Source organism: Podarcis liolepis, assembly GCF_965112155.1.
Source record: "Podarcis liolepis genome assembly, chromosome: Z".
Taxonomy (NCBI): Eukaryota; Metazoa; Chordata; class Lepidosauria; order Squamata; family Lacertidae; genus Podarcis; species Podarcis liolepis.
In genome coordinates, this window is record NC_139570.1 from 2,845,052 (window position 1) to 2,856,914 (window position 11,863).

General features: G+C 44.9%; 1 protein-coding gene across 1 annotated transcript; it reads right to left on the bottom strand.

Moving 5' to 3' along the window:
* Nucleotides 1–2,017: 2,017 nt before the first annotated feature.
* TCEAL6 (transcription elongation factor A like 6) lies at nt 2,018–8,589 on the bottom strand. The gene is made up of 4 exons (XM_083486448.1): nt 8,537–8,589; nt 7,118–7,221; nt 6,531–6,600; nt 2,018–5,234 (listed from the first exon to the last, which is right to left on the bottom strand). Exons 3-4 carry the CDS (start codon nt 6,545–6,547, stop codon nt 3,617–3,619), a joined length of 1,635 nt encoding a protein of 544 aa, XP_083342574.1. The 5' UTR covers nt 6,548–6,600; nt 7,118–7,221; nt 8,537–8,589; the 3' UTR covers nt 2,018–3,616.
* Nucleotides 8,590–11,863: the final 3,274 nt, after the last annotated feature.

The window sequence follows — 11,863 nt, forward strand, 5'->3', positions numbered from 1 at the left end:
AATAGGTGCAGTGACGGGAAGAATAAGGCTCCCACCACAAATTTTAGAGGATGTGACATAATACAATCCCCTGTTTGTGACTCTCTAGCAATCTGTGTTTGGGATTTTTGGCTACTGAGTTTGGTTTCCCTCAATTCCGCTTGTTTAAAGGGGGCGGGTTAGAATCAGACAAAAATGATGAGGAAGCCAGACAACGCGCTCCCCAAAGTGTTAATGCAAGACCCAGAGTCTTGACAAAGTCCATTGCTCTCTGGAGGATGGTTGGAAACAAAAAGTATGGATCTGGGTACCGTACTTCAGCATGAAAACAAATGGGTGTTCCCCCATAAAATGCCAGGTCATGGAAGTAAGTCTCAACCCCCTGCCTTGTCCCTGAGTTTTCAAACTGTGGCCTGGCTTTCATAACATTCAAGAAGAGCAGTTGACTACGTCTGCAGAGAATGTTCTATTGGAAATGGATGTCACAGTGACATGCATCTCACAACAAGGAACTCATTTTGAGAGATAAATAGCTACCCATCCTTTCCCCACCTCACTTCTTCGTCCAGGGACACAAGATTCTCCCTGCCTAACCAATCTCTCTGTTTGGCCCAAATTCAACACCAGAAATGGCAATAGGTTCTTAGGGTTATTTGGGCACTGTGAGAACTGGATGCTGGGCTAGACAGGCCTCTCCCTTTGGCCAGAGCTAGCTATGGGCTGTTCTTGCATCCAGCAACCTCTGAGGTCTGCAGAGGTACCTGAAAGATGTGACCACCTGGCCTCCTGCAACAGAGCTGTTTCCCTTCTGCTTCCTTCTAGGACTAGAAATGTGCCTCCTTCCTGTCCCACCCCCTCCCTGAGGCTCACCATGACTGCGTGCATCGGTTCATCCGCACCTGATCTACCCTTTGGCCCTTGTTGTAGGTAATGTTGTGGATGTATCAGGCCAGACTGCAGCCACTGCCCATGAGGATGATCAGAGCCACTTGTAGGTGTCAGCTCGTGGCTTGCTGTAGTGGTGGTCCACAGGGGCTCTGGATGCCTGCAGCCCGCTGAGAGCTTGGGGAAGCCAGAAGGTGGGACAGGCAGGGAGACAGTGGCTTTGCCTGGTGCTTCATGCAAGCCAAAGTCTGCCCCTCTGAGCCACCCTCCCTCCTGCCCAGAGGAAAGCTGGAGTCTTGATTTGATATCTGTATCAATCAATCCGCAGTAGATGTACCATCCTGCTTGCTAGCAGGTAAGACCTTGTTATTAAATCTGCCAATAGATGAGGACTCCAGTCCCTGCGGAGGTGATCTGAGCCCATCCCCACTTCCACATAAATCAGACCCAACAGCATCAGACCCTCCAAGTTCCCCTATTTTCCAGGTAGAGTCTCAGATTTACAGAAGCCATTCCAGTTTTTGATTTGATTCTGGAAAGTCCCACTTTTCCTTAAAGGTAAAGGGAACCCTGACTGTTAAGTCCAGTTGTGACCGACTCTGGTGTTGCGGCACTCATCTCGCTTTATTGGCCGAGGGAGCCGGTGTACAGCTTCCAGGTCATGTGGCCAGCATGACTAAGGCGCTTCTGGCGAACCAGAGCAGTGCACAGAAACACCGTTTACCTTCCCCCTGGAGCAGTACCTATTTATCTACTTGCACTTTGACGTGCTTTCAAACTGCTAGGTTGGCAGGAGCAGAGACTGAGCAATGGGAGCTCACCCCATTGTGAGGATTCGAACCGCTGACCTTCTGATCGGCAAGCCCTAGACTCGTGGTTTAGACCACAGTGCCTATTTTTATCAGAGAAACGTTGGAGGGCATGGAGTTATGTGACCCCCAATCCAAAGAGATAAGTAGTCTTTAGAGACATCTGTATAGGGAAGTTTTTAATGTGTAATGTTTTATTATGTTTTTATACATGTTGGAAGCTATGACAATAAATAATTATTATTATTTATATAATTATTATTATTAATTAATAATAATAATAATACATTGGTACCTCGGGTTACAGATGCTTCGGGTTACAGATGCTTCAGTTTGCAGATGCTTCGGGTTACAGACTCCGCTAACCCAGAAATAGTACCTCAGGTTAAGAACTTTGCTTCAGGATGAGAACAGAAATTGTGCTCTGGCGGCAGGAGGCCCCATTAGCTAAAGTGGTACCTCAGCTTAAGAACAGTTTCAGGTTAAGAATGGACCTCCAAAATGAATTAAGTTCTTAACCCGAGGTACCACTCTAATAATTGTAGAATAGGAAGTCCCTATTTTCATTGGAGAAATGTTGGAGAAGGTACGCAGCATTGTGACTAAGATCCAGGGAACAGGGTTCAAATGTCTCCTCTCTCCATGTTTTATTCTCAATACTGCCATTTTGGGCTTGGCTCCTTCAGCGCAGAAGCCAATAAAGCTCCTTGGGGAAAATCATGGGATAGAAATGCAATAAATAAAATAAATAATAACATTTGAGTCCTCCTGGCTCCCCTTAGGCCATGTTGCTAAGCATGTCTGCCCATCTTTACTCAAGCTTTCATCTCCTGGTGCTTTCTCTTTAGACACATGAAGCCCCACAGCACTCCCCTCTGCACCCATATGTTCCCATGTACACACACCCCCACATAACCCATGTACATGTACACTCACATGCACTCATGTATACCCATACACACATGCCCGTGTACACCCTGTGCACTCATGTACACCAATGTGCACCCCACCCCCTCTCCCCCCTCTTCTCCCTCAACCTTATACTGTGTACAACACTAATGTCTCACACTGAATGTAACTGACCTGTAGAAAAGACTCTGGGACCTGAAAGAAGATAAAATGCACGTACTTTTGTAAACGAAGAAAATCTTTATTGAAATTTTTTTTGTAAAGGTAAAAAATAATGGATAGAAACAAACACATTGATACAGAGGTTTTTGAATGTTAATATCCAACTAAAAGCAGAACTTCTTACTGGGACTAATGGATATACAACTAGAAAAAGAGTATAGAAAATTATTTCAATATATGATTACAGCAGCAAGATTGTTATATGCACAAAGACAGAAGAGCTTATCATTACTATGGAAGAATGGTTATTGAAATTAATAGATTTGCATGTTTAATTAGAGTAAAATTATTGCTGACATTTTTAAGGATTTAAACTACTTATGGACTATTTGCACAAAAAGAAAAATAAGCTTGTGATATCTGGGTTTGAAGGTTGATTTATAGAAAGTAGGATATTACTACAGAGCAAGGATTTTGCATAAATCGATAAAGCTGATAGAAAAGCAGAAGCATTTCTTTTCTTCTTTCTTTGGGTTTTCGTGTCAAAAAGGGTTTGGAATTTGACGTTAACTGTTATATATTGCTTTTTCTTTGCTCATTTCAAGGTTTAATAATAAAATACTTTTTTAAAAAAAGGCAGAAGCATATTGGAATTCTATAATAGGCATTTAAGAGTTGCAAGATCCTCTCTACTTTTTTTTAAGCTTATGCATAAGATTCTACCAAAAAACTCTGCAGGCACTGCCATCATTATTCTGAATACTTCCTCTTACATTACACCCCCTCAGCAGGAGGATCAGCACGGGGGCGGCCTCTCCCCCATCTGAAGGCTGTGGGCCAGTCTCCCCTCTTGCTCTCTCTTGCTCTCTTTTTCATCTCTTTATTTTTGGCTTCACAACAGGAGGATCAACACTGGGGCCGGCTGCTCCCCAACCCAAAGGAGGTTCCAGCCCAGTCTCCCCTCTTCCTCTCCCTTCCTCTTCTTGTTTTCTCTTCATTTGTGGCCTCCCAGCAGGAGGATCAGTGGCAAAGATTCCCAGCATGTAGTGGAAAACTGGACCTCTTCTGAAGTACTTGACTGCTTCATGATGAAGTTTATTCCAAGGAATGCTAGGTAAAGCTCCACCACCAGCATTTTCTTCACGATCACGGTCTTCTCCTTCTGGTTGATTTAAGCCCATAAATGATGATACATTTTTGGCAAAATCATCTGCATCGAATTTGGTGCTCTCTGAGGGCAACTGGCTCACTTTCTTCTTTCCTGGACGTGATGCCAATGTTGGGGGCAGAGTTTCCATGTTAGCCTGGGACACGCCTGCAAGCTGTTCATCTGCATCTTCATAAGATTCTTCCATTTCTTCAGGTTTTGCAAACATTGCCAGAGCTTTTTCTTCCAGAGACGAACTCTCTTCCTTATCTTGCGCCCTCTCAACAGGAGGCTCAGCACTTCGGCCAGCTGCTCCTGCATCCAAAGGCTGTTGGCCAGCCTCCCCTCTTCCTCCCTCTTCTTCTTGCCTCTCAACAGGAGGATCAGCGACAAAGGTTCCCGACATACAGCGGGAAACTGGAGCTCCTTTGAAGTACTTCATTGATTCCTGGCCACGTTTATTCCAAGCAGTGCTAGTTGAACATTCACCAGCAGCCTCCCCCTCTTCCCTATCATGTTCTTCATCTTCCAGTTGAGTTAAGTCCATAAATGATGATAAAGCATCAACAAATTCATCTGTCCCAAATTCGGTCTGCTCCTCTGGATCCTTTTGCCCCTCCGGATCCTCTTGCCCCTCCTGATCCTCCTGATCCTCTTGCCCCTCCTGATCCTCTTGCCCCTCCTGATCGTCTTGCCCCTCCTGATCCTCCTGATCCTCTTGCCCCTCCTGATCGTCTTGCCCCTCCTGATCCTCCTGATCATCTTGCCCCTCCTGATCGTCTTGCCCCTCCTGATCCTCCTGGTCCTCTTGCCCCTCTGGATCCTCTTGCCCCTCCTGATCCTCTTGCCCCTCCGGATCCTCTTGCCCCTCCGGATCCTCTTGCCCCTCCGGATCCTCTTGCCCCTCCGGATCCTCCTGATCGTCTTGCCCCTCCGGATCCTCTTGCCCCTCCGGATCCTCTTGCCCCTCCTGATCCTCCTGATCGTCTTGCCCCTTCTGATCCTCTTGCCCCTCCTGATCCTCTTGTCCCTCTTGATCGTCTTGCCTCTCTTGATCCTCTTGCCTCTCTTGATCCTCTTGCCCCTTTTGCTCCTCTTGCCCCTCTTGCTCGCTTCCTAGAGTTGCTGCCAACATTGGGAACAGAGCATCCATATCATCCTCCCTTGCCAGGGATAGGTCTACAAACCGATCATCTTCATCTTCATACAATTCTTCAATTTCTTCAAGCACGTCAAATGCTGCCAGGGCTTCTTCTTCCCCCTCAACAGGAGAGTCAATACTGGTGCCAGCTGCTCCCCCATCCGAAGGCTGTGGGCCAGTCTCTCCTTTTCCTTCCTCTTTACTGTGAAATAAAAGTAATAGCAATCATGATAATTATAATAATTAATAATAATAATTTATTATTTATACCCCGTCCATCTGGTGCATCTGGTAATTAAGATATGTATGTAAAATAGGAGGCCCTCTAAAAGAACTGCTATAAGCATGGGGAGGGGGTAATTAAAAATCAATTAAACATTGAGAAAATTAGAACTATATACATACCGGTATATAGAATCTCGTGGGTGCCAGTTAAAGTATTTCATTATAATTGCTCAAACTATATAAAAAGGGGGCTAGCTGACAATTGAGAAGTGCTGAAAAACTAAGTATAGAAGAAGCCAATCTACTAAAATGACTATTTTCTATATGTTATAAAACATTAATCAACATTTTATTCACTTCTTTTAAGCAAACCCCTGTGAATGGTGGGAATCAAACTGGCAAATAAAGGAGGAATGCTGGTCAAAGAGACCATACAAGTCTTCAATGGCTTTGACAAAGGAACGTCCTCTCAAGTCAGCCATGGCTGGTGCTTGACCCTCAGGCCGCTGTCCTTCACAAAACCAACTCCTGTATGCTAGAGGGGCTGTGCAGACCTTGGTATGTCCAAAAACAAGTGGTGGGACTACCCCAACAAAGCAACTTTTTGGAATAGTATTTCACTGATCACAGCACAAAGTAGTCCTCTCTGTTCTTATTTGGCTCTACCTGATGTATTTACAGGAGAAACAATGCATTTAGTAAATGAGGACTTATATATCTGTTAACTGAAGCTCACACTGACATAGCCAGATCTTGGAAAGCTTTGGATTTCTTAAATCGGGATCAATGGTACACTGTAGTTTCGCAAACAGTGCTATTAGAAGAATTATCCCACAAACTGAAAGTTGCAAGAGGTCAAAGTAATCATGGCAATTTCTATGCAATTTGATATTTCTTTTTGCTTATTTATTTATTTATTTATTTATTTATTTTATTTCATTAAATGAATATACTACTAGAGGGTGGGGTGGGGGGACTCAAAGCAGTTTACAAAAAAAAAAAAACAAAACAACCACAAACCCATAAAAACATCATTAAACATTTTACAACCATAGTGTAAAACATACAGAAAGTTAATGAGGTTCAGGTAATGGGGTACATAACAAAGGAGTTATCTCAGTTTATAATATAGTTGAGCTTTCATAAATAAATACTTATTTTCAGGCTGGCATACACACTATCCAAACTCTATAGCAAAGAAAGTAAAATAACATGTTTTCGAAATAAATAAATAACAGCTATTTTCAAAAAAAACGTGTGAATCATAACAAACCTGTTTTCATTCATCATGTTTTTGGTAATGTTAATAATTGTGATTCTTTTCTTCTTCTCCTTTCTATGTTCTGTTGAAGATTCAATAAAAATAAAAAGAAAAGATAAAATTAAAACATGTCCGTTTAGGCAATCCTATCAAGATATGTAGAATATTGAAATGTTTTTGGCTCATCATTGATTTTAATGATTATTCTTTGAAAGTTTAAATACTTGTTTTTAACGTTTTCACATCTAAAGTCGTTGTTTTATCCTTCCCCCCCCCCCTGTAAATCGCTTTGAAATGATATTTTTATACAGTCAAGCAGTGCTTAAACTTTAAGGAAAATAAAATAAATAAAATAATTCTTGTGGAGTACCATACGGGGGTGGTTTCTTTCAATGGTATTTAATGCATTCATTGGAAATATTTCTATACCGCCACTCCTGGCATCTGGTTCCCGAATGGTTTGCACAATTTCAACAGACAGGTTCCATCAATAGGAGCCTGAGCTAAGTGACTCTTGGGGTTCCCTCCAGCTCTGAGATTCAACCACTCACTTTTATCCTGCCTGGACGAGCCTAAGATTACAATGAGCAAAACTCTACCTCTGTTCTCGTCGCCAAACTGCACTGATCCACAAAAACGAAACTTTTTGCCAATTTGCTGCCCGCTCCAGAGGCTTTGCAGAACAACTTTCACCAGCCTCCACCTAAAACATTTGGAGAACAAATGTTTTTCAGATTTGAAAATAAGGGATCAGCAGCCTCACCTGTTCCGGGGACCGTACGGGATATCTAACAATCCGGGATAGCAGCGGGAAACGGCGCTGGAATAAGGGAATTTCCCGCAAAAAAAGTGAAGGTTGAAAGCTACGAGGGGAATAAGGAGGCTCAACTACAGGCAAACGGCAACGGGGCAAACCACGCATAAGCGAAAGGCTGGTCCCAGTGGCGTAGCGTGGGTTGTCAGCACCCGGGGCAAGGCAAGTAATTTGCGACCCCTAGCCCGTGGATTTGCACCCCCTAACCCGTGGATTTGCGCCCCCTAACCCTAACCCCCAGATGTTGCGCCCGGTGCGGCCAGCCCCCCTGCACCCCCCACGCTACGCCACTGGCTGGTCCCCAAAACATAAAGACTCCTATGAAGGGCTGCGGTTGCTGCCAGCTCATTTGCAGCACATTCGAGAAGCTAAGAAACTGCGAAGGACGCCCCAAACTTGCATGCATGCACACTCACCCTCCCCACGAAAATAAATATTTTGTGGCGCTTTTTCCGAGTTTAATTTGCTTTGCGGTGGCGTGGGGAGATGATCGGTGTTCAAGTCTCCTTGCAAGGAGAGAGGGGAAGACTCAACAGAAGGTTTCTTCTAAACCTAATTGGGGACAGCTGAGGATCGGAAAGTTAAATCTTCCAACACCAAACCACCACCACCCCAAAATCACCCCTTCCTTGTTGCAAAACAGAAGTCCTCTTCCAAGTCGCCGTGCAAGCGCAGAGAGCGGGTGCTACGGGGACCAGGGCAGGCGACACACAGCTAACTCGAATATTAGGGCACAAGGAAGCCCGACCCCAGCGTTTTGTTCCCGGTCCCCCATGCATGTGTATCCTTTCAAGTTCTTAGGCGCATAAACTTTTGCAATCGTTTAAGTTCGAGCAGGTGCCGATTCCCACCACAGTCGCTCCACCCGCGCGCGCGCACATCCCTTCGGAACAGCATCCCGGCGCATACGCATCTTTGGATGCTCATCTTTAGGACCTGAAAAATTGGGGCTTCAGTTGAAATGCTATCCCTACCACATAGAAAAACCTATGTGTTTCCATCCCCCCCGGACCGTTTGCTCCGCTTCGATGACAAATGGTCTCGGAGGCTTCCGTTTGGCGTCAAGGGGCAGTGGGTGCAGCGGGGGCGCTTTCCTGCAAGGTGGGAGCCCCCTCCAAATGTACTTCTGAAAGTCCCTGCGGAGGATTCTGAACGCGAGTCAGCCCGGGTGAACCGAGGAGGCTCCTGGAGCTCTCAGTCTTACCTTTTTCTCTCCTCAGATTCCGAATCTCCGTCCGCAGAAGCTGCTTCAGTTTGCCTCCCGCTCGCTACCGAGTCAGTTCAGCTGCTGAACTGTCCTGGGCGAGGCTCCTCAAACCACCTGAAACAAAGCCTGTCTTGTCATTGGTCCAAAGGCTCCACCAATAGAAATTCAGCAGACACCTTCAGCGTTCACCTTAAAGAAAAACTTGCGGGAAACTTTATTGTATACCACTAGCTTCTGCCCGCAATTAAGGATACATCTTCCCAGAAGAGGGGTTTTCTTATTGCAACGTTCTTAGAATCATAGAGTTGGGCGGTACAACAAGAATCCATGACAGATAACCACCCAACCTCTGCTGAAAAACTTCCCTGGAAGTGGATTCTCTTTCTTTGGAGGTTTTTACGCCGAAGTTGGTCATCTGTCACGGATGCTTTAGTTTGGATCTCTGCATTGCGGGGGTTGGGCTAGATGACCCTCGGGACCCTTTCCAGCTCTACAGTTCTAGGATTCTAAGGGTGTGAGAAGCCTCCCTTCTCCCAACTAGCTAAACCAGTGGTTCTCAAACTGTTTTCTCTGGGCCACACTTTCAGAATAAAAATTTGCTCATGCCATACCATTTTTTTATTGATAAAAAATACACTGAAAAACAAAAAGAAACAACGCTTAGCTGTGCTTAATTTATAACACAGAACACAGCTGCTATATAATACGATCACGAAGCATCCAGAAAGTGTGAAACAATGAAGTTACATAACAACATGAATTATTCCCAAAATAAAATTAAAAACAAGCCTCTTACATATGTACCTTAAGTATATATACAAACTGAATGGGAGGTGTTAGTTTGCTTTTGTCAGGTAATGTCATTTATAAGACAAAATTTGAGACAAACTCTCATCTCCCCAACAACACAATCCCCCCCCTTCTGATCTTTCGTATTTGTCAGAGTTGAAAATCTCTGTTGACAACAATATGTAATGGAGAACAGTAGAATAGCCTATGTTTTTGAAGAGAGGCGTGGACACTGTTTTTGGTTATGTATTTGGGGGGATGCTTTGCTATGCCATGCCATGCTGCACTGACATGTTTACATGTTACATGTTTACATGTTACTTTGAATTATTATTATTATTATTATTATTATTATTATTATTATTATTATTTATTAAATTTGTATACCGCCCCATCCCGCAGGTCTCACAACATAAAATTACGATTTAAAAAGCACAAAATACGTAATAATAATTAAAAACCTACAAAGACAACCCAATAATCCCCCTTCCTACAACACATTTTAAAATGGCAGGGGATATCAAACAGCCAAAGACCTGGTTTTTGTCTGGCGCCCAAACCTCCCTGGGGAGAGAATTCCACAGACAGGGAGCCACTGCAGAGAAGGCCCGTTCCCCTGTCGCCACCCTCCGCACCTCTCAAGGAGGAGGCACACGAAGAAGGGCCTGATGAACGCAGGGCCCAGATTGGTTCATACGAAGAGAGACGGTATTTGAGGAATTGCGGTCCTGATCCATTTATAGCTTCATAGGTCAAAACTTCGAATTGGCCTGGAAGGCACCTGAGTCTACAACGCTATGCACCCTTACTCGTGAGGAAACCCAACTGAAAATAGTGCGACTGAGTTCTGAGTAAGCATGGATAGGTACCTGCTGTGAATCTGAAAGACTGGCTGCCGCAACGGAGCAGAGCAACCGCAGAAAGGAAAAATTAAAAATTAGTCCCAAGGAACCAGAAATATAGATATATATTTATGAAATCAAAATGTCTATGCCGCAGTAACTCTCCCACGATTTCTCCTCTTCAAATTAAAGAAAACTGCTTGCGCCATCACCAGCATCAAGTACGAGGCACGAAAAAATAGAATAACGTACATTCATAGAGCTTTAACATACATTAGCTTAGAAATCCTGATAGCAGTCGTACGTAGGTTGGTATGGTGTTTATTATTCCCATACAAATTGGCGGACTGACTGCTTAGGGGTGAAAAGAGGGGAGGGGAAAGTTAGCAAGGAAAAGTTTCCTCCCTCATGGTATCGTTCTCTCCCCTCTTTCCCCCTTTAACACCCACCCCCCCCAATATGGCATTTACTTTCCTTGCACACTGCAGCACGTCATTGCCAAATTCTTGGTTGTGTGTCTCTGTGTTAGAATCAAAGAATCGTAGAGTTAGAAGCGATCGGGGACCTCGAGGGTCATCTAATCCAACCCCCTGCAATGCAGGAATCTTTCAACCAACATGGGACCCGAACCCGCTACCCTGCATCTCATGTTCTATGGAATGAGCCATGCCAGCCATGTTGCAGTGCAAGGCTATCCAGAAGTAATCGCCGCTGTGATCAGTGGGACTTAAGTGCCAGAAAAGGGATCTAGGACTGCGGACAGTGCACATTTTAAAATGCATGCTTTTTACAGTACAGTGGTACCTCGGGTTAAGTACTTAATTCGTTCTGGAGGTCCGTTCTTAACCTGAAACTGTTCTGAACCTGAAGCACCACTTTAGCTAATGGGGCCTCCTGCTGCCGCTGCGCCGCTGCCGCACAATTTCTGTTCTCATCCTAAAGCAAAGTTCTTAACCTGACGCACTATTTCTGGGTTAGCAGAGTCTGTAACCGGAAGCCTTTGTAACCTGAGGTACCACTGTAGTTTGTTTGTTGTTTTTTTTACAGTTTTTACCTTTTTTACAGTTTTGCCTTTCTAAGCTAAAGGGCCAGATCGCTCCGCCCCAACTTGCCAACCCCTTTTCTGCTCTTAGGCTGAACGGGGTTAATTCAGAGGGCTAATTCGGCGGAAGACGGGGATGAGTGAGGGGCATGGAGGAACACATTTTCCCTGGAGGAAGTCCCTTTGCAGTCGGTGGGGCTTACTTCAGTGCGTGAGCCTGAGTCGTTAGCTGTGCTAGTCAGTGAGGACCGCAAGGTGGGTTTTCCTTCCTCCGCCAAGGAGAGAGGGCTTTTGTGAGGAACTGACGGACCCTGCCCCATGTGCTATTCCTCCTTCTATGGGCAAAAGGTTTGCCAACTGGAAGGCATAAACAGCAGACCCGCCGGCTTCTGCTTCTGAAACTCCGGAGCAGCCTCAAGGTCAGACGTGCCCCCTCTTTCTCCTGCAAAGCTGCAGGGTGCTCAGAGCAAAGAACGCGCAGCGGGGCTGATAGAGCGGATAGCAAGGCGAGACCTTGATGCTGATCACGGAAACGCGTTGCTAGCCAGGTGTTGATACGAAGCTTAATCGGAGTGCAGTGACGACCTAACGATGCTGCCGAAAGTACATGAAAAAAAAGAGAAAGAAAAGCAGAGCGCAGCTGTTCTCCTT